This window comes from Pteropus alecto, unplaced genomic scaffold, assembly GCF_000325575.1.
Source record: "Pteropus alecto unplaced genomic scaffold, ASM32557v1 scaffold101, whole genome shotgun sequence".
Taxonomy (NCBI): domain Eukaryota; kingdom Metazoa; phylum Chordata; class Mammalia; order Chiroptera; family Pteropodidae; genus Pteropus; species Pteropus alecto.
In genome coordinates, this window is record NW_006432945.1 from 8,249,719 (window position 1) to 8,272,609 (window position 22,891).

At 48.1% G+C, this 22,891-nt stretch overlaps 1 protein-coding gene across 7 annotated transcripts in view; it reads left to right on the forward strand.

Moving 5' to 3' along the window:
• The window catches only part of NMNAT2 (nicotinamide nucleotide adenylyltransferase 2), a 138,920-nt gene extending 121,913 nt beyond the window's left edge, over positions 1–17,007 (forward strand). For 6 of the 7 annotated variants that reach the window (XM_025043865.1, XM_025043867.1, XM_025043869.1 and 3 more), the window contains 2 exons: positions 63–107; positions 4,399–5,207. In XM_025043865.1, coding sequence (XP_024899633.1) covers positions 63–107; positions 4,399–4,859 — 506 coding nt within the window. In that variant the 3' untranslated portion in view covers positions 4,860–5,207. Of the gene's footprint in view, positions 1–62; positions 108–4,398; positions 5,208–14,779; positions 14,882–15,049; positions 15,118–15,786 lie in introns of those variants that run through there. The other variant, XM_015586213.2, reaches the window with a different exon arrangement.
• Positions 17,008–22,891: the final 5,884 nt, after the last annotated feature.

Below are 22,891 nucleotides of genomic sequence, written 5' to 3' on the forward strand. Positions count from 1 at the left end.
CAGGCGGCAGATAGCAGCAGGTCGGGGCCTTAATGCTTCTGTGTTTTCTTTCTCCTCCCTAGACGAGAATGCCAACCTTGGCACAGTGATGCGGTACGAGGAGATTGGTGAGTGGGGCTGGGAAAGTGGGTGTTTGGAGCCACCTGCCTCTACCACGGGCAGAGTGGGCAGGGGAGAGGCTTGAAACCTGGGGTCTCCTCTCAGAAGAATGACTGCTCCCCGGCTAAGCCCCCGGCTAAGCCACGGTCCCATTGGTCACCCTTTTATACCTCCTAACTGGACTCACGCGGATTCTCAGGAGGCAGGCCCAGACCTGCCGGCAATTTTCCCTTCGGAGCCTCCTCTCCTTTATCCAAAAGACCGGGAAGTTGAGCCACAGTTCCCGCCAGAGAGACTATTCTTTTGCCCACGATACTGCACACGCCACTCGTCCAACCCATCCCTGGCCTTCCTCATCAGAGGATTTGCTTGTTTGGAGGATGAGGAGCAGAAAGCGGGCCGAAAGCCACCTTTGCAACCTCCCTGCAGCCTTGAGCAGAGGCTAAGGCATCCGCTGTCCGTACGAGGTCCTCGCAGGCCCCAGGCCAGCACAGGCAGAGGGCAGTTACACAGAGCTGTCAGATAGGAAGGAGCTGACCCACCCGAGAAGGGAGCTAGCTGAGTCTGGAGTAACCGTGGGGAACAAACCAGAAAATGGAAATCTTTCCAAGGTTGCGGAGTGGGTGAGGGACACAAGTATTTGAAACGGGAAAGAGCAGACAGATGCCAAAATGCAGCTGAAGTTGGCACAAGTACCAGGTGGCAGGAGGGTCGGTGACGGCCGAATACCTGGATCTCTAGGAGGAGGGGCAACCTGGTACCCAGCAGACGTGCTCAGTCTTAAACGTCCACTGCAGGTCTCCCCGTCCTGGTATTTCTCTGACTGGGGCTGGAGGTCGTGGCCTCCTGCCATAACCCTGGGAGGTGTGGTGCTGTACCTGAGCATCAGGTTCTCCCAGGAGGCCCAGCAGATGTGACATCATTTCAAGGGGCTTCTCTGGGTCTTGTCCTCTGATTGAGGTGCCTGGCGCACTCGAATCAGCTCATACTGGTTTTTTAGATCTATTTGTAAGATTTTCAGGAATTTTGTGAACCGGTTGTCAATGCAGCTAATACGAAAAATTAAATCATATTAAATAACAGTTAAACGAACTGTATTAAAAAGCAAAAATAAGGAGTTCTCAAAACTCCTCACGTTCTAATTATTTCACTATATTTTAATATCCTTTACCAGCACATCACTGTCCGAGGGCCACAAAGAGTGGCACCTGGTTTCTGGGTTGCTCCCGAAAGCAGGCAGGCACGTTTGGCCAAGTCCTACGGCCCCCAAACACCCAAAGGCCCGGATGGCAGCGGAAGTCCGGCGCCCACTTCCCCGAGTTCCCACGCCTGGCCAGGAGCTACCTTCCCAGAAAGTCTTCCCGACCAGCACGGCTCCGAGCAGCTTCGCACTTTTAACTATATTCCAACGTATATTCCTCTCGTTTTTTGTTCCAGAGGAATTTATTGTGGCCGAGCTTCAGCCAGGCGCCCTTGCTTACCTTCCCAGTGCCCAGGGCCAAGGTGTGAGGCCATCCTGGCCCTGGGGAGCGCCCCCCCCACCCCCACCACACACACACAGAGAAGCGATGGCAATGGTGTTTGCACAGCCCCCGGCTGCGTGCTCAGCACCCCCACCCGCTTAGTTGTCTCACTGCAGCCCTGGGAGGGGCAGGGGTCCTTGTAACCCCATCTTCCTCTTCTTTCAGAGGAAGGAAGGAGGGTGGCTGCAGCTGCCAGGGGGGATCTGTGGCCCAGCATGGCTGGGTGGCGGCTGCTTCTGTGGGCAGTAGAAGCTGGAAAGGGCCGCAGGGCCTGGGCGTGGATTCCTGAGTGGGGAGTGGGGCGAGAGAGCACCGATTCTGGCTGCTGGCCCCGGACCCCTGGATGGGGTGACCTGGGGGGGGAGGGGGGCCCAGAGAGGGTGGGAGAGAGCTGCCCTGACTCCAGACCTCTGCTGCGAGGCCCTCCGGCTCACGGGTTTCCTTTTTTTGCAGTCCCATTGCACCCTTCACGAGAAGGAAAAAGCCATTTTTCTCCTGGCTCAGTTAGCAACTATGGCTCCATTTCCATGTTCTTAGTCAGCTGACTGCTCCTGGGGGGCTGCCCCAGACCAAAGGCTTTGCAGGCTGGAAAGGCTGCATTAGTTTCCTGCAATAAACCAGGAGAATCACTGCTGCCCTCCAGCGGCCACACGTGGGACCCCAAACCCTGCCAGGGCCTCTGGTCTGTCTGTGACAAATAATCTGCCCTGGTCCTGCAAGCAAAGGTGGAGGCCCCACTCATTAATGTTCTGTGCTGTGGCTTAAAAAAAATTCCAACATTATTCTCGAGTGGGAAAGCGAGTCTCCGGCTGGGGAAGAAAAAAGAGATTCATCTCCATGGCTTTAGAGCAGGGTTCCCCGACTGGACTACTGACGGCTGGGAATGGCTAAGCCTGTGTCGCGGGGGCCGCGTGTGCATTGCAGAATGCTGAGCGCCATTCCCGCCTTCTAAGCACTAGGTGCCAGTAGCAGTCCCCTCTCCCCACTCTAGACCACCAGAAACGGCTGCAGACATTGCCAAGTTCTGGAGACAAAATTGCCCCCAGTTGAGAACCACTGGTGTAGTGAGAGCTGAGGGCCAGTACTTCTTCTGGACTTGGCCACCTAACTGAAGATTTAGGTGACCAGAGTTTCAGAGCCTCAGCTTTTCAGCAGAGAACTGGCCTGGAGCCCTGGGTGGCTCCAGTGGGAACAACAGGATCCCAGGAATGAGCCCCCTCTGGCTTCTGTCAGTCAAACCAAGGCTGGTGCATGTCCACAGGTGGGGAGTTGGGCCAGCAATCCCGTGGCATACCATGGAGGCACCGCTTTCCCCAGGGGCACCATGCTGTCAGAGCAAAGGCCATGACGGCCAGCCCAGCCAGCGCAGGCTGCCCAGAAGGCTCTTAGACAGCCTGTCTGCACAGCCTCTGTGGTCACCTGATATGTTGTTCACTTATTCAATAGGTCTTGAGCCCTATTGTATGCAGGTCTCTCTGCCAGGCCCTGGGGATATAAACATAAATTAAAGTCCCTGTGTATAAACTGATCATTAGGCTATAGTATGGCATGGGGAAGAGGAGAGGAAGCAGGGATATTTAGGAGTTAAGACCCCAGTGTCCCATGGAGCCCCCCGAGGATGGTCTGCCTTTGCGAGACGACGAGACTGGCACTGCCTGTCGTCAGCCCGGCAGCCTTCCTCTGAACCATCTGGAGACTCCTGCAGCCGGGACAAGCTCACCATCTGGAAGTCCTTGTCAGATCCCTGAGCTAGCTCTGGGGTCTAAGGCAGGCAGAGCTGTGGGCCATCTCAGCCTCAGGGGCCAGGGTGGCAGCCGTCTCCAGAGGGCTCAGAGCGGAGCTGTCTCACTGTCTCAGACAAGACACCTGCAGCCACGACCTCTTGACGGAGGGCCTGGGATGGCCGGAAACTAGTCAGGGGCCAGGGGGGCAGCAGTCTCCAGAGGGCTCAGAGCGGGGCTGTCTCACTGTTTCAGACAAGACACCTCTTGACGGAGGGCCTGGGATGGCCGGAAACTAAACACACCACTGAGTCACACCCGGGGCCGAGGTCTCTCCCTGTGGTTCCGAGAATCCTAGATTCTTTTTTCCCCATTGCTCAGTTTTAATGAGCGAGTCAGTTTGCTGCCTGTTTTAAACCACGATGGGCCTCCCTGGGATAATTCAGAGTGGCTTAATGAGGAAAGAAAAACAACTGACGAGCAAGAAGCATGCCCAGGAGTCAGAGGGAGGGTTTGCTCAGCATCGCTTCGCAAGCCCTTTGCTGGAGGCAGTGGCCATGTAAAGAGAAGACACCTGATGAACTCGGCTACTACCTGGGTAAACTCGGTGTGGTCTCCCCATTCCTCCCATCTTGTGGGCACTTGTGACGGGAGACAAACCCCATATAATGCACAGCAGCAGAGAAGCCAAACTCTATTGACACTCGAGTTTGATATGGAGCAAAAGAGAGAGGCCTTTAGACCTTACACAAGGCACGTGGCTGGCTCAGTCTCTGCAGAAAGACCTGTGTGCCCCAGAAACCCCAGAGTACTGGGCAAACCAAGACTCTCCCCAATGAGTCATTCCCCCCACCAGGAAGAGGGGCGGAATGTAAACAAGCCTGAGGGGGAGGTGAGCAAAGCTTTCTGCACTGCACACACCGTGGGGCAGGGGTGCCTGGGCTCTGGAGCCCCGCAGGTAGAAGACTTCTGTAGATCTCGGGGAACAAGGCTGAGGGTCCCGCCTTCCCCAGGTCTTCACTTATCCCTTTGCAAACTTTGTTCCCCCTCCTCAGAGCTGCGGATCCTGCTGCTGTGTGGCAGTGACCTGCTGGAGTCCTTCTGCATCCCGGGGCTCTGGAATGAGGCAGATGTGAGTAGCGAGGGTCCAACACCGAACACAGCTGACGTGGACGGGGGAGCGCTGGACTTTCACCTCTGGTCTTCCCTCTCCCCACAGCCTTCCTCTCCTGCCCTCCCTCCTGTGAGCTCCCAGGAGGACAATCCATTCATGTCTCTAGGGAAGAAAATTCTCGCCTACCCCGCCCAGCTTTATCTCCTGTTGCATTCCCACGCTCACTCTTCCTCAGGCTCACTCTCTAAAGTCTGTGAGGGGAAAAAGCCATTTGAGTCATGGAATACTTTCTCCAAGCAGTGCTTGGCCGGGGGTGTAGGGGGGCGGGGGGTGCCCCCATTCACACTGCTGGTGGCAGGGAAGAGAGGGAGGGATCTAAAGAAAAAGGCTTTGCCCTTTTGAATTATCGTGTGTTTGTTTTCCTCTGATTCCTTTTGAAGAAATAGTAAATACCACCCTAGAATTCCCTCAACAGGAGGATGGGGTCAAGAGGGAGAAGTTAATTGCAAAAGGTCAGTAGGGTCATTCTGGCAATTGACTTGGGAACCAGAAAGTTAAACTTAAACCACCTAGAAGCTTAGTGGACATCTTTTGTTGCCAGATCTGACTGAGATGGTCTTATACCAGCTAATTCATAAGCTTCTCGGCCTTCATCCATACATTCATTCTTATTCATTCATTAACAGCCGGGGCTGATGCCAGCTCCCAGTCCCATAGTCCTATGCAAGTTGGAGTCTTGGAGCAGTAATTCTAGACCTAGTGCTTTTTTTTTTTTTTTTTTTTTTTAATTAACTTGCTAAATCACTCAACAACTCTGGGCCTTGGTTTTTTTTTTTTAATCTATAAAATATATAGAATGTTATCTGTAGCATTCTGACATTTTTAAAAATGTATGTAATACAGTCCCTGCCCCCAAGTATTAGGTGGCAAGATGTATGCGTATGAAATTTTTTCATGTACATATGTGTGTCTCTGCGGGGGAGGGAGGGAGAGAGAGAGAGATGCTTTAAGATCAGATTTAATATTCCAGTTCTTCTCCAACACACATCATGACAAAATATATGCTGAACTTCAGTTTTTCCCGTCTCTAAAATGGGCATGATAATGGTACCTACTCATAGGATTTGAGGAGAATTAAATGAAATTGTCTATGCAAAGCGCCTCGCCTAGTACCCGTTAGTTACATACGACAAATGTGAATAAATGAATTTACCTGCGTAGACACAGATGTACACGCAGATGTTCCAGGTGAAGGGCGTGCATGCTCACGTGCCGAGGGAGAATCAAGAAGGGAGAGAGAGTTTCGGGGAAGCAAATTACACTGTGTAGTGTAGGCCTTTCATCTCCAGCCCTGAACAATTTCCAGCGAGCGAAACTCTAAGCCCCCTTTCAGTTCCGGATTAGGTGGCTTAATTAGCTTTTACTTTCCTCTCTACTTCACAGGGTGCCCTGAAATTAAAAAGTAATGTGGCAAAGTCCTGTACAAGTTCTCAGCAAAGCTTTTTCAAGAATCTAGGCAAATCTGGGAAATCGCCTGGGGCCCCATCCCTGGGGCGGCCCAGACAGCTTGAGCTGCGCATGTCTAGGGCCTCCTGTCAAGGGCGGCCTCAGGCTTCGTAGAGATTTACTCGGTTTGGGGCCCTGGAAGCATGGCCAGTTCCTCTGGTCCTCCCGGGTAGATTGTTGACTGCAAGTCCTCTAACTTCTCTCCAAAATGGCTGCCCCGATGTTGTCAGATCTCATATTTGAAGACCGGGGAAAAAAGCCCCAAATCCCTCCTCTTCCAGTTGGTCCTGGTGCTGAAATGACATGTTGGTGAAAACAGAAAAATCCGAGAACCCCACTGGCTGTCGAATTACTACTGCGAATGTGACAGTGGAGGTGGAGTGAGACCCTCATCTACTCGACCGTGTTCCCACTTGGTTGGTCACCCTGGAGATCCAAGGACCTCAGGCTGGCCGCTCCCGGAGGGTACAATAGTTCCAGGCCGTTAGGCACCCACATCTGTCTTGTCCAGGGTGGCCGAGAATTCCAGCCCACGGTGCAGGCAACAGGGGATGTGGGTGAAGCACACACCCGCAGCTCACTCCAGAGGGCTCTCTAGAGCCTAGAGCTCAACCCCCCTCCACCCTACCTGGCCAATTGCTCAGTCTCCTGATTCAACCCACAGCCAATCTGTAGGGCCTGATCGAATCATGGCGTCTGAGGTACAGGCAAGAAAAAGAAAAAAAAAGGAAGGAGCCGTTTCCGTACATAATTGTGAATCCAGCTCACAACACAAGCATGCTAGAAATATCACATTCCAATTATTTAAACCAAATTAAAATTCGATTCCAAATCTCTATCCCACAGGGATGACGGGAAGTTAATCCAAGTTATTACTGACCTGCAGTACCTGAGAGGCAGGCTCCCGTATGCCCTGAACAGGAACACCAATTCCTGAGGGTCCCCACAAACGTCTCTGTTTGAACCTTCACGGTCCCTTGAAGTCCGTGGCCCTCTGCTCCGTGCCCACCTGGGCCATGGGACTCCTGGCCCAGCGCTGGGCTCCACCCACCTATGATCGCCAGGCCCCATTTCTTTCAGAGCCTTTCCCCGAGGGGGCTGTAGGGGTGGGTGTCATGGATCCCTAGCCTCTTTCAAGGCTGGGGGCGAGAGGAGACAGCAAAAACTCTTCTTTTTAGTCTGATGGTATCGCCCCATTTTCTCTCCCCTCCTTGGGGAGAGAATTCACATCTAGTGAATTCTCTTTGGTTAGTTTAAAGCCATTGACTTCAAAATTCTGTTTTCTGTCCTGCAAATCTCTCCCCTAAAGGTTCTGATTCTCTGCTAAAAATAAGGCTGGAATTGCACAAAGTGGGATACAGTGAGCAGGAACCTAGTTAATAACTCAACGAATTATTCCACTGTCCTTATTTGGGAAAGGCTGGATCTCAAGGTCTAGAAAAGGAAGGGCTTTCTTTCAAGACTGGGTACAGGGTGAGCCCTGCTTATGCTCCTAGAACGTTCTACCATCTGGGTCTTGCCTGGAATTTCTTTTCCTAACCATGAGATAACCAGGAATGAGGTGTGCGAAACTTGTATTCTATCTCCGGTTTCATTCATTCATTCAACCCTTATCAGAACACATTTCGCTTTATTACTTGGTGTCCCAAGTGATACTTATTGGCCACGAGCTCTGCTCGCTGCCGAAGCCCAAAGCCCTGAGTCTGCCCATGACTGGGGACAGGAGAACAAAACTTCTTGGAAAAGTCCTAGGCCCCGGCTGGTGTTCTGCTCTCCCATGTCTTCTTCAGAACCCTCAGACACAGGCAGAAGAGAAGCCACTAGTTCAAACAAGTCAGGGGAGCAATGGAAGCCTCTCCATCCTTCCGTAAAGAAAGCTCGAAGGAAGCATGGAGCAGTTCGGTCCCCACCCGGGCTGGGAAGCAGCCGAGGCAGTCTGGTCTGCAGCAGGCCTGCCAAGGCCTCTTCAGTCGCTAACTCTCCACTGAGTCAGCCTCGCTCTTTCCTTTGTCGTGGATTCCTCAGCCAATGCTCTTGATCCCGAAATCTAATGACACAACTAAAGCGGCAGCCCCACCCCCACCCGAACACATCCCTTGGGTATTTCCTGTCAGGCACAAAGACTCATTAGTCCACAGAGAATTCTGACCTCCTCTAAACAGTGACACACCCCTTCTTCTTACATTTACTGTTAGAAAATTCCATACGGATTCATCAGGTTTCTCCCCGTAAAACACAAAAGAGCAGCTTCTTGTGTGTCCCAGCAGTTAGCATTTTCATTCTTGATTCCTGAGAGAAATCGAAATCCAGATTCCTAGACTAACCTCGGAGATCAGAACCCAGTCTCCCTAGCCTGTCCCATTTCCGGACTTTTTTAGTGGAGAATTAGTCTTCCCCAGGAGACCTGATCTGTGCCGTGCCTCTTCCTGACACCAGCACCAGAGCAGGTATCCGAGCACGGACCAAGGGCTGTGGGAAATCAAGGCCAAAGGCGAAAGGGTCAGCCGTGGACAGGTCTGAGAAGCGGGAAACTTTGATACTCACTCCGCAACCCTAAAAATACCTGTCGTCTAAGGACCTTATGCTGCCGATTGCTTTGTCCATCATATTGGAAGGCAGTCTGGCAAATTAATTCCGACTCAAGCATTCTTTCCTTCAATCAATCTTGCAACTAATGTGTGTGTCCAATATGAACACAAGCATGTTATTCGCTCTTGTGGTACTTGAAATCTAAAAATATTTTACTTTTCATTATATTAGTTCTTTATATTCCACAAAATCAAACACGTAAAAAGTTTAGAAGAGTTTCTGAACCTAGGAAGCATTCAGTGAACGTTGGCTGTTATTCATTCATTGATTTTAAAATATCTATTGAGTAGCTACCATATGCCAGACACTGTGCTAGGGCTGGAGGAACAGAGAACGCCAAATAGACCAAGTACCCCTCTGCGTGCCCTTTACTTTGGGGCGGGGAGACAGACCATGAACACTTGGATTGCTTCTCAGGTAACCCCTAAAACACTCCTGTGCAGTGGAATCTCCATTCCCATTTACAGGTGTGGAAACCAGGCTCACGCAAATGGGGACTTGTCCAAGACTGCATAGCTATGGCGTAAATCTTAGATCTATCTCTAAGACAGAGAAGACAGGTGAGAGGAACGGCAAGTGTAATTCAGAGCAGCCCAGGGAGGAGGCAGCACGTGAGCTGGCCTTTGAATGCTAGGCAAGATTGGGTTAAGTGGGTGGAAAGGGAAGGGCTTTGAGGGTTGAGAGGAGGCTGTAAAAGATCTACTAGTGCGAAGAAAACCTTTTTGGGAGATTGCTCCGGCTGGATGAAATAGGAGGTTTATCTTGGCCTTTATGTGGGAGGCTTTTGACTTTTCAGCAAGCTGGCAAAATCAGTAAGTTCAATGATTAAATGTATTAGCCGCTCTCAAGTGCTATTTACATTTTAAATGAGCAAGGGCCAATATTTAACCCAAAGGAATGAAAATCTAAAGGTGGAAGATTAGGCACCAGAGATGGGCCAATGAAGAATGTTTTTTTTGTTTGTTTTTTTGTTTGTTTTGTTTTGTTTTGTTTTGTTTTTTTCTTTCTGCACTTTTCAAAGCCCAGCATTCTACAGGCTGGTTCTAATTGGCTGTATCTTACATTTTTCCAGCCAACCAGGCGTGGACTAACTGCTTCCTTCATCCACCAGTTGTGGGAAAACAACCAAAGAAAATAAACAGAGGAAGAGCCTGGGGCACTAGCCACTCCAGAAGAAATCCCAGGGCTCCAGGACAAATGGAGCAAAGACAAACATTTAGTTTTTCAGGCTCAGATGGTTTTTATCAGACAGTTCGGCCCCAGCCAGGAAGCCCGATGGACACTTCACCCTGGGGATTAGGCCCCCCACCCTGATAAACCCGGTGCCGAAATTACAGGCTCCAGAGAACGAGGCTCAGCTGCTACCATGGGAGATTCTAGTTCTCGTGTGAAAGGCACTGTTGGCTTGGTTTTCAGGCTTTTGACTTGAGTCTGGAATCTCCCACCTTCCCACACCCCCCAGTCAATTAGGAGATGGGAGTGGGGATGAATTTCTCTGGGAAATCCCTCGGAAGCATCATTCATTCATTTGCACTACAAGAGACGTCCTGGAAATGCAACCCCACCTCCTAGGCTCTTCTGCACTAGCCTCTGCTGGGTCTTCCCCTGAGAGGAGCAGGGGAGCAGGGGCCGGAAGGAACCTAGGAGGGGCGGAGGGCTTTGATGGAAATGGGTGGGGCAGGTTTCAGAAACCCCTCACCTCCTGTGTGACTTCCTGCATCTTTTTTAACCCTCTCAGAAATATAAAAAGTTACATACTCCAGGGGGCAGCGTGGAGTAATGAACTAAGGACAGCCCACGATCTGCCTGGAGGAAAGATACCAGAGAGTATATTTTCAAACCAGAAAAGTCTCAAGTCACCAAAATGTGAGTCTTAAAAATGGACCTAGAAGAGGTGGCAGAAAGCCGTTAAAGCAGACCACAGCGGTTCAAATTCACGATCTGTGCAGCTTGGACTAGTTACTAGATCTCACTGAGTCTCAGTTTCCCCATCTCTGAAACGAGAATTGAGGCACATGTCTCAGAAGATAGTCATTGTAAGGATTAAATGTAATAATAGATAAAGCTCCTAGTACTGTGCCTGGCACATAGCAAGTACCTTAATAAATGTCTCTTCATCTCCTTGCTGATAATCCCATGTTCATCCTCGAATCTCCTCATCCGGAGAAGAAACTTAAGCGGGCCCATTATCAGTCTGGCCGTTGGGAATAGATTAAAAAGGGCAAGAAAAAAACAGGAGGCCAGAATAATCCAAGTGAGAGATGATGGGAGTGAATTAGTTATCCATTGCTGTAAACTTAGTGCTTCAAACCACACAAATTTATTCTCTTATACTTCCAGAGGCCAGAAATCGAAAATAGGTTTCACTGGGCCAAAACTAAGTTGTTGGCAAGGTCGTATTTCCTCCAGAGGCTCCGCGGGAGGGTCTAGGGCTTGCTTGCCTTTGCCGGCTTCTAGAGCTGCGTTTGTTGCATTCCTTGGTTCATGGCCCCTCCTTTCATTTTCAAGTCCAACAGTGTGACATCTTCAAGTGTCCCTGCTCTGCCTTCACGTCATCTTCTCTCTTCTGTGTTAAGTCTCCCTCTTGTAAGGATACTCGTTATTGAATTAGGGCCCACCTAGATTGTTCAGGATAATCTCAAGACCCTTAATTACATCTGCCAAGTCTCTTTTGCCATATAAGGTTATGTTCACAGGTTCCAAAAATTAGGACCTGGATATCTTTGGGGCCATTATCTAAACCATCTATCTATGAAAGGAGGCTTTGACCAGGATAGAAGTGATGAAAATGGTGGAAAATGAGCAGATTCTTGGATTGGTATTGAAGACAGAGTCGGTTCGTTACCTTACAGATTGAGTGTGAGAAGAAAGAGAAAGACAGGAACCAAGGAAAATCGCCTGAGCGATTTTAAGAAGAGTTTCCATGTATTGAAATGAAAGACTCTAGGAAACCATCTGGGGGCGGGGGGCGGGGCGGGGGAGTTGACTGATGTCAGAAGGTTCAGCTCGTGGACAGACTAAGTTTGAGACGCCCCATCCAAATGGGCAAGTTGAAAAGGCCACTGAGTATGTGAGTCTGAAGTTCAGGAGAGAAGTCTATGGCGGAGGCATCGATTGAGGAGCCTTCGGTGTGTCTTTCAGGCTGTGCGACTGCATGAAATTAAGGGTGTGCATATGGTTAGAAAGAAAAGAGGTCCAAGGACTGAGGTCTACGGGACTCTAACAGTTCAAAGTTAAGGAGATGAGAAAGAACCAGGACAGAGAGACTAAGAGAGAGCAGCCGCTGAGGCAGGAGGACAACCAGGAGAGGGGGGTATCCTGGAGGCTGGGTGAAAATAGGAGACAGGGAATGGGGGTGGAGGGGGACAACAGCTGAGCCCCTGGAGGGAGGCGGGTACCTATGGCACTGAGGGCATACCTCTCCAACTCCAGCTCCTGGCACCTCCCCACCCCCAAACGCACACCCACACAAACTCTCTCCAGCATGAAAATTAAGCTGGAGCTCCAGGAGCAAAGGTCTGCAGCTTTTGGCCCACACTCCTGCAGAGATGCCTCCTGGCTGTGGTAAAGCTGCGTCTTGTCTCGTAGACATCATCTCCTTCGTCCCATCTGTGATTCCCAGGGGGCACATCTGTCACCTGTTTCTGGAAATGGAAAACATCTCAAGCAAGGTCCCCATCTGCTTGCCACCCACTGAGCCGCCTGGCATTGTTATCAATTGGGTGCTCAGATCATTAGTTCCTGCTCGGAGAGCAGCAGCTGCACTAATGTCACCCATAGGGTGATTCCCCCGGGAGGCCTGTCTGCCATCCTGAGCCATTGTTTTCATGCTTTAAACTAGAATACTCTCTTTAAATAGTCCCATTATTCCCTGCATCATATATGAAACATTCATCAAGTCCTCAGAATCAAATTGAAGGCAGATTCTACATTCTGCAGTCTACACCAGACATCTTGAAACACCTACATAGCCAGGCAGTCAAGGAATCTCCATGTCTACCTCCTCCCCTCCCCTCCCCTCCCCTCCCCTCTCCCTCCTTCTCCTCTTTCTTTCTCCCTTCTCTTCCCTATCTCTTTTCCTACACTACCAATTCCCTGGGAATTTTAATTCAGTACTTCGACCATTGGTTCTCAAGCTTGATTGCATATTGCAATCACCTGGGGAATAAAAACACTGTCGATACCTGGATCCCATTCCCAGATTCCGATTTAATTGATCTTGGGTGTGAGCTAGGCTTTGGGATTTTAAAAGCTCCTGAGGCGATTCTGATGTGCAGCCACGTGTGAGAACCAGCTTCCTAGGTTACCTTCTGAGTAGCGAACCCCAGGGCAGTTTTCTAAAAGCTGGGGCAGGAGGAGTTGATCTCCCTCCAACTCCCTGCCCTGCCTCTCCCTCACATTCCTGGTTTATAGGACAAACTCTCAGTGCCAGTCTATGCAGTGTGAACACCACCCATCGACGCAGCGTGTTGTGTAAATGCCCTGTATCTTCCAAATGGCATGATCCAGCGGGAGCCCCGACACACTCTATCTACCTGTCACTTCTCTCCACAGCTTCCCTCCTAGGGCACTTTCAGATGGCTTTTTATTTCAGCAACATCAGAGTTTCAGCTGCAACTCTAGCTCCAGATGTGAGCAAAGGGAGCAGGGTAAAGAGGATGGAAATAGAAACCCAAGGGCACGCACACGTGCACACACACACACACACACGCTCGCACTCACGCACATGCATATGCACACATAAAAACATCATCGATGAATCAGATTTAGACATGGAATCTGCTGGTACGGAAATCCTGATAGAGAAGCCTCACCCACAATGCTCCACAATGTCTGTCCGTGTCACTGGTTTGGAGATTTATGAGGAAAAACCTGGGTCCCTTGCCTCCAAGGCTGGTCTTGCTCAATGAGCTGCACCGCTTAGAAGCGGCCTGCCTCTTCCTCCCTGCTGCCCGCATCTGGGATCGTTAATTGGCAAGATCTAAACAGTAATGTGCCCGGGCTAGATCCAAGTCTATTAAGTGCCATCAATTTCAGGCTCTTTGAAAATAAAACCTGGCATGAGTTTCCAGAAAGCAGCTTGGTACTATGTCTCAAGAGCTTGAAATATGGCCCGTTCATATCCTTTCATCTAATTACTTAACTTCCTATCCTAAAGAAATAATCAGAGATGTGGTAGAAGATTTATGTATAAAGATCTTCAACAAAGTGTTATGTATAATTGCAAAAAAATCAGAAGTCACTGTACACTTTCTATACTACAAGATGGGTTTAATATATCACGCTGTATCAGTACAGTCATATGAGGAAATACGGAGATTGTTAAAACAATATTTGCGAATAATTTTTAATGGCGTGAGAAAACGCTCACGATATAATGCTAAAGGAAAAAAATGCAGATAAAATGATTCATTTTTCAGTTTAACCTAATTGTGGATATGTGTGTTTATTTGTAGAGAGGAAAACACTGGACAGAAATAGACTGTGGTTGTATCAGTGGTTATCTGGATGGCGTGGTTGTGATTGATTTCTGTTTCTGCATTTCCCAAGCTTGTATTGTGTCTATAGTCTGAAAAAATAAAAATGCTCTTTTTTTTTTTTTAAAATGAAAAAGGTATCATTTCTGGTTATGGCAGCAAGCTCCTATCAGAGACTGATCTCAGAAGTGACCCCATAATAATCTTCCTCCCGTCACCGCCTCTGCACACACTGATACCTTCCAAGCCCTTCCCTGCTCTTCGCTGCCCAAGACCCACGGCGGCTCTGAAGCGGATGAGCAGGGGAGCGTTCCATCCAGCCCCTCGGTCGCCCAGCTGGGGGCTGGGGTTTGCCTGCTGGGCAACAGGATCCGTGACTCCCACAAGGCTGTCTATCCATAAGGACTGTGTGTCATTCGTGTTACTCTCCAGCATTACGAACTTAAAAGGAGCCTCGGGAATTAGAGTTCTTGCCCAGACATGCAGGGGCACGCTTATTCATTCAGTCCATGGAGGGATTTATTAAGCATCTTCTGTGTGTCGGGCGAAGTTCTCGCTCATTCCACTAACGCTGTTGCAGGTCATTACCTGAAGGAGCTGACTGGCAGGGCTGAGAAGGCAGGTTTAGGACTAAAGCTTGGGTTCCACGTGGAAGGAGCTCCACCCTGCTGAGTAGCTGCTTGCTAGGGGTTCGGAGGCGTGATCTCACAAAGGGCGCGCGCTCTCTCTGTCTCTGTCTCTCTTCGTCAGATGGAGGTGATTGTTGGGGACTTTGGGATCGTGGTGGTGCCTCGGGACGCAGCTGACACAGACCGAATTATGAATCACTCCTCAATACTCCGTAAATACAAAGTGAGTGCTCCATCTCCTTGCTGGTGTAGCTCTGTGAGGTGGTCCTTCTGTGACAGGCCGAGGGCTGGGTGGGGGTTGGGGGGGCGGATGGGGGGACTGGAGGAGTGAGGGCGCAGAAGGAGTTTAGTGTGGGGGGCTGGCGACCTACCCTCTCTACTCTGTCCCCAGAACAACATCATGGTGGTGAAGGATGACATCAACCATCCTATGTCTGTCGTCAGCTCAACCAAGAGCAGGTATGTTTGACTCATTATATGAGTAGAGAACAGGAAGCAGCCAGACCAAGGCTCTTAGGGCGAAACTCGGCAGCAACCAAAGTGTATCACTGGAGCCCTTTCATACTGCTTGGTGCTTTCCGTCCACAGTCCCCCTGGGCTTGTGAGAAGGGCTTCAGAGAAGGGCACGTCCTTCTCTGTCAGGTGCCAGTAGGAAGAAAAGGAAATGGTCAATCATAAGCACCCCAGTGAGATTCCTTTCCATGAGACCGTGGTGCAGAGAAACACAAAGGAATGAAATGAGAATAGCTAACACATTAAAATGCATACTGTGCACCTGGGCCATTCTTAGTGATTTCATGACTCATTTAATCCTTTTAATAACTGAGATAGGCCCAACTATTACCCTCGTTTGACAGAAGAGAAAACTGAAGAGCAGATGGGTGCAAATTACTTGCCTAAGGCCCCTCAGCTAGGAAGCGGCAGAGCTGGGATGAGGTGGAGTCACCAGGATGAGGGAGGAATCGTGGAGGCAAGAAGGCATTTCCTAACGGATTTCATTTCCTTAGCCTAAGCAATGGCTGGAAACGGGGTGCTGGGTAAACCCTTTCCCTGAAAGAGTGGGCAGGCCAGTCCTCCTGCTTTGCTCAGGGAACGATGTCTATCTGACCGCCGTCTCTTCTGGTCCAGGCTGGCCCTGCAGCATGGGGATGGCCATGTCGTGGATTACCTGTCCCAGCCGGTCATCGACTACATTCTCAAGAGCCAGCTGTACATCAACGCCTCGGGCTAGCGGCCACACAGCCTTCTGCTCCACTCTCCCCTCGTCCTCCGCCAAAACACCGGCCCCTCCAGTCTGTCAGTCCCCCTGTTTCTCTCCTGCCTCTCTGTTTGTCCATCTCCTCATCTTGACTGTTCTCCCCCTCCGCTGACTCAACCCTCCACAGTGTGGGGGACCTGCAGAGAACCACGGCATCCCCCATTCCGCAGTCATCTTTGGACAAACTTTCCTCTAGTCTCCGGGTTGGGAGTGGGTGAGGGAATAGGGGTGGGAATTGGGGGGAAGTGCAGTCTTTGGAGATGTGCGGGCATCCATATCCCAGCATGCTCTGGGGAGGTGGCTGTGGTGCCCATCCTCCCAGCATGCTCTGGGGAGGTGGCTCTGGCTCTTGCCTTCCCAGCATGCCCTTTACCACAAAGGGCTATTTTTCTTTTTCTCTCTTCTTTGATTTCTTTTTGTTTTGTTTCTTGTTTTGTTTTGATTTGTTTTTTATTGTTGTTATTCACCCCTCCTAGAACTTGGATGAAATCAGTGTCCATGGTTCTTTATGTTTGTAGACTTGATGCATTCCTGTGGAATTACGTCCCTTCGCTAGGAGACTGTAGCCAGCCTCAACACTCAGTAAGTGCGCAAGGGCCACACCCAGTGACGGAAGTCAAGCCACCTCCGCTTTCCCGACAGCCCCCCACACCCATCTACCTACTCACTCGCCCCCTAACCCCCTCTTCCCCCACAGCAGCAGCAGCAGCAGCCTGGGGTCAGGAGTGAGACTTTCAAGTTCTGAAACCTGGGAGGCAAGTCTGGGAATAGTAGGGTTTTGTAGAAGAATTTGAGTCCATTTCTTTGGCTTCAAAAGACTATTTTCCTGATGCTCTGGGCCTATGCTCACACAGAGCCGGTCCATCTCCATTTCCTGGTGGCCTCTGTACAGTTACTTATTTGGCCTGTGACTGATGGCAGAGTGTGGGTTTCCTGCCAGCCAGGCTTATCCAAGGATCCTTCAGATCACCATCTAAGCCATTGGAGGCCATACATAGCCACATCCCTCCATCTGAGAAGGATCATACACGCAAGGCCAAATCTTAATAATGCAGTCATTTCTGAAATAAAACATGCTAGGAATTCGCTCATCTCTGGAGATCTTTGCTAATTGCCACTCTTTATTGCCTGTTTGGCTGGGAAGTGTCTTTGTCATAATGTAAGTTCAGGGTGACCTAGGAGAAAGCAGTTTATTGCCCTGTTGGGAACTGATGATTCTCACTCACTATAACTATAACACAGGTGGTGCCTGAGGTCAATTCTTTCTTGAAAGCAGTGCCTTGGCCTTGTTTCTGGGGCTGATTGTATCTCCTGCCAAGCCCAGCAACCGTTGTCATCATCTGAGGAAATCTGCCCAGCAAGGGAGTGAGTTCACAGAACAGCAATTGTGAGGGGCCTCAAGAGCCACTAAACCGTTTCACCCCTTTACTCCCTATTTCCCACCTTCCTCTGCTGCCCCTGGAAACGGTACTAACGGACTCTGTTCTAGTTGTTTAGGCCCCGTGCATGTCCTGCTTGGAGAGCCAAAAGGAAATTATTCTCTCATGCTCTGTGTCTCTCATCTAGTCTCTTGCTGTTGGGTTTCTGATTGTCTTTGAGGGATGGTCCTTGAGCAGCAGAATAATGTTATCAAAAGTTAGTATCAGCCATGGTCCAGGAGGAGTAGGGTGAGATATGACGCCAGAAATAGTGTTCCTCACCTCACACTTCAAATCTGCAACATCCTTCAATAGCCTTTAGGGAAAGGGACTGGATTCAACAGAAGAGCATGGTAAAGTAGCATCCATGAGGGTGTTGGAAATAATCTCCAGGGGAGGAAAGGAAGACCCTATACTTGGGCCTCGGTGTTTGGCTAAGATTGTGGAATCAAATGAAAAAAACTTTAGAGATTAAAAGATGAAAGAGCAGAGATCCACTGAATTAAATAGCAGGTCCAAGGTCACACAGCAAGTGTAGGGTCTGGCAAAAGGATATTGTTTCCCTGACCAAAGGTCATCACACCACATAACCTCTGCCCCTCCAGTTCCCATGATACTGACCGGGTAAAGTATGTTTCTACTCTTCTCAGCCTTTATTTGGCATCTTTCTCCTAAATTATGTCTGACCTAGGTGCTCCCTATATATGGCTTTATATGTGTCAGTGATTGAGAGGAAGGCTGTACTTAAGATTCCCTTAAAAATCAAGAAATCTAAACAGCTTGGAGGAAATCCCAAAAAGTAACCCTCTGAATCCAAGAAACGATTGCTTTGTGGAGGCTAAGAAAGCCCCAGAATGCTCAAGATGACACTAGTGCTTGAGAGAGAAAGACAGAAGGGCCTTTGTCTGGGCAGAACAGTTGCGAGGCAGGAAGTGAAACGCAGGAAAACAGGGAGCTGCGTCCCCTGGGGGAACATGGCGTTATCAAGGATATGAAGTTCACGACCAGAGTTTACTGTGAGGATCCACGGGAGCAGATCTGAGAAAGACAAGATCTCTTTAGTCTCTTTGGTCCACTCTGCTACTCTGCCGGACTCTGTAGTCAAACCCCACTTAGTCCACAGCCCAAGAGAGGGGACCGGGCTGCCTCTGTGCTCGGTGTGGAGGTAGGAAGGCCCACAGGACGGGAGAGGAGATGAGCTAAGGAAAAGAATAGGGACAACAGAACTAGATTTCTAGGAGTGAAATGGGGCGGATCCTATCTTGGTAAATCACGGGGCTCATGTTACAATAGCTTTCCTCTAACACAAGGGAAAGTGACTCTCCCTTTGGGTGTAAGTGTCCGTTCCCCACCCTGCCCCATTCTTCATTCGCTAGGGGGAGATCAGAGCCCCTCTCTCAGTCCAGGGCAGGACATAGTGCTGTGGCCCAGCCAAGGTCAACACCAAAAAAGATGATGCAGAGTTTGAAGTGGTGCCCCAGGTGTCAGCAGGCTGACCTCCAGGCCCTGACTTCCTGTCTGTGGTCTTGTTCTTTCCTACGAAGGCCAACCCAAGGCTCAGAGACTGTGAGAAAGGCATGGCCTGGAGTGATTGTGTCAAGAGAGGCCTGAGCCAATAAAACGTGTTCCTCCCAGGAGAGAAGCTCTTTGTGTCAAGGACTGTCTCCTCAAGGAATGGCCCTCTGGGGGAAGGGGCCGTGCTGCTAGTGGTACCTCATTACCCACCCCCCATGCCAACCCCAGGCAGTTTCTGGGTCCTTCTTGCTTTCAAGTTCCTTGAATGTACATGGTAACAGGGAGGCAAGTCTCTTACTGAAGTGCCTGAAACCCAGAGCTAGAGCTTCTAGAGACACTGTCCCTCCTGTCTCGGCTTGGCCTGCCTGTCCTCGACATTCTCTAGTCTCATGCTCCAGCTTCTCAAAAAGTATAAGAGAATCTGCTGTTGTAATTAAGTAGAAAGCGAGACCCAACTGTAAATCTACAGCAAAAGGCAAAGAATTATAGGGAGAAACGACTTGTATTTTAACAGCCCAAACCTATTCTCCCAAACTACACACACACACACACACACACACACACACACTTCAGGAAACCAAGAGAGAGAAGCATGTTATATTTTATTTCTCAAAAGAGTAACGCAAAAATAAATCAGTGGAATATGAAAAGCTCAGGATCTCTCCCAAGGCTACTGCAGAAAGGTTGACAGAGGAGATGGGAAGGATGGAGACAGGGACCAATTTTGTAGCTCATCCACTTAGGACACCTTAGGAATAGCATTGTGGTAATGACGACGAAGATGTTCTGTCAGATTCATCCAATCTGCACCTTCCTATAGCAGCTCAGTAAACTCAGCTCTTCACATGGTTTCTTTCTCGTGTGAGTTTGGCGTGTCCTATTAGCCGATTCCGGTTAGTTAAGAACAAGTTACACCCTTTCCCTCCTTCAGTCCCAGGGCCCAGAGCTCAGCTTGATCCGGGTGGTCTCGAGGATTGGCACGGGGAGGGGGAAGCTTTTTTTTGAATCACTTTTTGGTCACCGAATCTGCCATTTTGAGAGTAAGATTTGCTTTATGGAAACCAGTTCATTAATAAAAACTACATTCAAGTTGCAGCACTATTTCACAGTGAAATATTTTGAGTAAAATTTTATTGCTTAGAATAGTCATGGACAAAAGTTTATCAACAAAATGTTTCAATTATGTTAATAAATAAGACAATGCTACTAGAGTCTCATATTTTGGTTTAGAATCTTCTCTGTGAGTTGCAGAATTAATCACTTTTTCTTCGTAGTCTTATTTGACAGGAGCCAACAATTGTAAAAACGTTCTTATGGCAGAAGATTTTCCGGCTGGTTTGGCCGCTGACACATGTGTAATATGAAAGTATATACAACCACACCCAAAGATCATAAACAGGGAAAAATTACTGGCAATTTTGTAAATTGTGCCTAAGCTTTCTCAGTTAAAAAAAAAAAATCAAATCTTAGGTCCTACTTAGTCTGTATAGTCTGGTATTGGTTAGCTTTAGCTCCTTAATGAAATTAGATCTTTATGAAATAAAAATATATTTCTTAAATAACTTGAATAACTTGCTTTTTGGCAAAAAAGATCTTAAGTAAAATGGAAATTGTTCAACTCACACTTTGTTTTGGCAATGTAAAAAAGCAAAAACTGAATAATTTGTTAATTGTTGAATCCCGCTATGGCTCTTAGTTATTCCATTTTTAGTTGTGACAGACATTGTGTATTGGTTTAGATCTAAATGATGATGATTGTCATTAGCTAATATCAGTCGTGATTCCGAAGGTAAAATAGCAGTTTCCTGTTAGGCCAGCTCATTTAAGGTTTAACTACTTGTTAGATTAGTTGGTCTTTAAAAAATCATTTTGGTTCTTAGTATTTTTTTAAGATTGAGATTAGTTGACTCTGTGTATACCCCTGTGGGTTTGGCGGCACAGGATAATGAAGCTTGTATGCCTTGTAAATTGATCACTTGTATTTATTATGTTTGCTATTTTGGTCACAAAGCTAAACATTTTTTTTCTCTGTTTTGAAAGTATGTTAACGATGAGAGCTTGTTTAAAATAAGGTATAAACACTGGTTTAATATGCTAACTTTCACTAACTCATAAAATATATGTAGTAAATATGAATTTACATACATGTACATACACATTTTTTTCCCTTATGACCCATAAGTAAGCTTCAGATCTTGGAATTTTCTAGAAAGTTCCGTGCAGCCCATAGTATAAAGAAAGCAAAGAAAAATACCTAATCTCTCCTTTCCAGGTGGGAAAATCGAACCACAGCAAGAATCCATAACATTCCCATGACCATGCAAAACATGAAAAGAAGACACAATAAACATATCCCTGGTCCTTGAGACTTGTTCCAAACATTAGACATTACTGAGTAGCTTCTTACTCTTTTCTGCAGCCTCCCAAGAGTACTGAAAGGAAACCACATCCCGGAATAAAATCACAAATACATCTGCTAAGAAATTTATAATCTATGAGCAGTTTCATTTCTAACCCCGTCTGCAAACAGAAATCCCCATGAGTCAAAGCAGATGATGATGTATGTGATCGCCTACCAGAGGCACAATTAACCGAAAAACTCTCAGAGGAGAAGCATAAGAAAGTTTTCACTACACATTATAGATACTGATGAAAAATCAGAAGGAAAGCTCCCTTAATGCGGCAGCGTCAGGTCAAGACCGGTAACAGAAGCTGAGTCCTGGGTCAGCTACCTCTAAGTCACACGCCCCTTCTCTATTTTTAGGGACAATCTATCCGAACCTCAGAAGTGAAGGAATCAATTCTATTCCAAGGGAGTCACATAAGTCAATTTTCCATTCCTCATCTCTTCTCAGAGATCATCTCCCATTGGTCAGGGGAGACATTTTATAACTTTAACAATCTGTCCCATTGGGGGACCCTTTTATGATCGCATGTACCTTGTATTTCTACCCACTGGAAATGAGATGATTCCCAGGGTAACCTTACAAGTCAGACGTTGTAAATGGCAGGGCCTCTAGAATGACTATTCGGAGGGCCACCCTGCTGACTTTTTCCCCATCTAGCTCACTATGGGAGCAAGAAAAACAAAAGTATCGTGTTTGAGTTACGCACATTTTTAGGTTTATGTGATATAGTAAGTAGTAAATCTTACCAAATTAATATACATAAATTTTCTAGGCACAGTTCTTAATTACAGCAAGAGATCTGTAGAATATGTGATTGAGTATGTCAAGACAGGATTATAAATTCACTTCCGCAGAGGGTTAAGCAGACCTGTTAGAATTTGGGGGTGGGGGTGTCAGTGTGGACAGAAGCAGAATCCTTTCCTCAGCCACTTGAGTAGATGGCCATTTCAAGAACTTAATTTATTAAATTTTAATTTATTAAAAAGGATGAATGATGTGTCACAAACTACTGATTTTACCTTTATTTTATAGCTGTTTTTTTAAAAAAAGACAATATTCATTATAACCCCTACCCTGCTCAGGTTGTCCCAGAAATAAATCCTTCTTGCTTAGGAGATGGCACTAGTTAAATCTCATAAAGTGCCCTCATGGTTTGAAAGGGCCACACGATGCTCAGAAAAAGGGATGAAGGATACTCTCTAGGATACGTTGCTCTTTCTATGGCATTTTAGCTTCCATTGCTTTGGTACCTCCACTATAGGTTTAGAGTTTAATAAAGTAGAAACTGACCACAGGCATCAAAGAATTGTTCTTTATTTAAAACGTGTCCATAAAAAGCCAAGGAAATACCGAGGTGAGGCAGCACCCAAGTTTCCTAGCCGATGCGGAAGCACCTCTGGTTTTCCCAGCAATTCCCATTGGTGTTACGACTGAAGAGTCTGTTGTAATCGGTTGCAGAAAGGAGCTGAGTGACAGCTGGGATGCAAAGACGTGTGCACAAGCCAGAGTCAGCTCAGCTTTGCCAAAACCCAACTGCTCCCACGGGAGTGTCTTGCAACATATGTTCTGTTGAGAAAAAAGGTTGCAAACCAGGGGCTTGTTGCAATAAACACCACTTGTGATGAACAAGATTC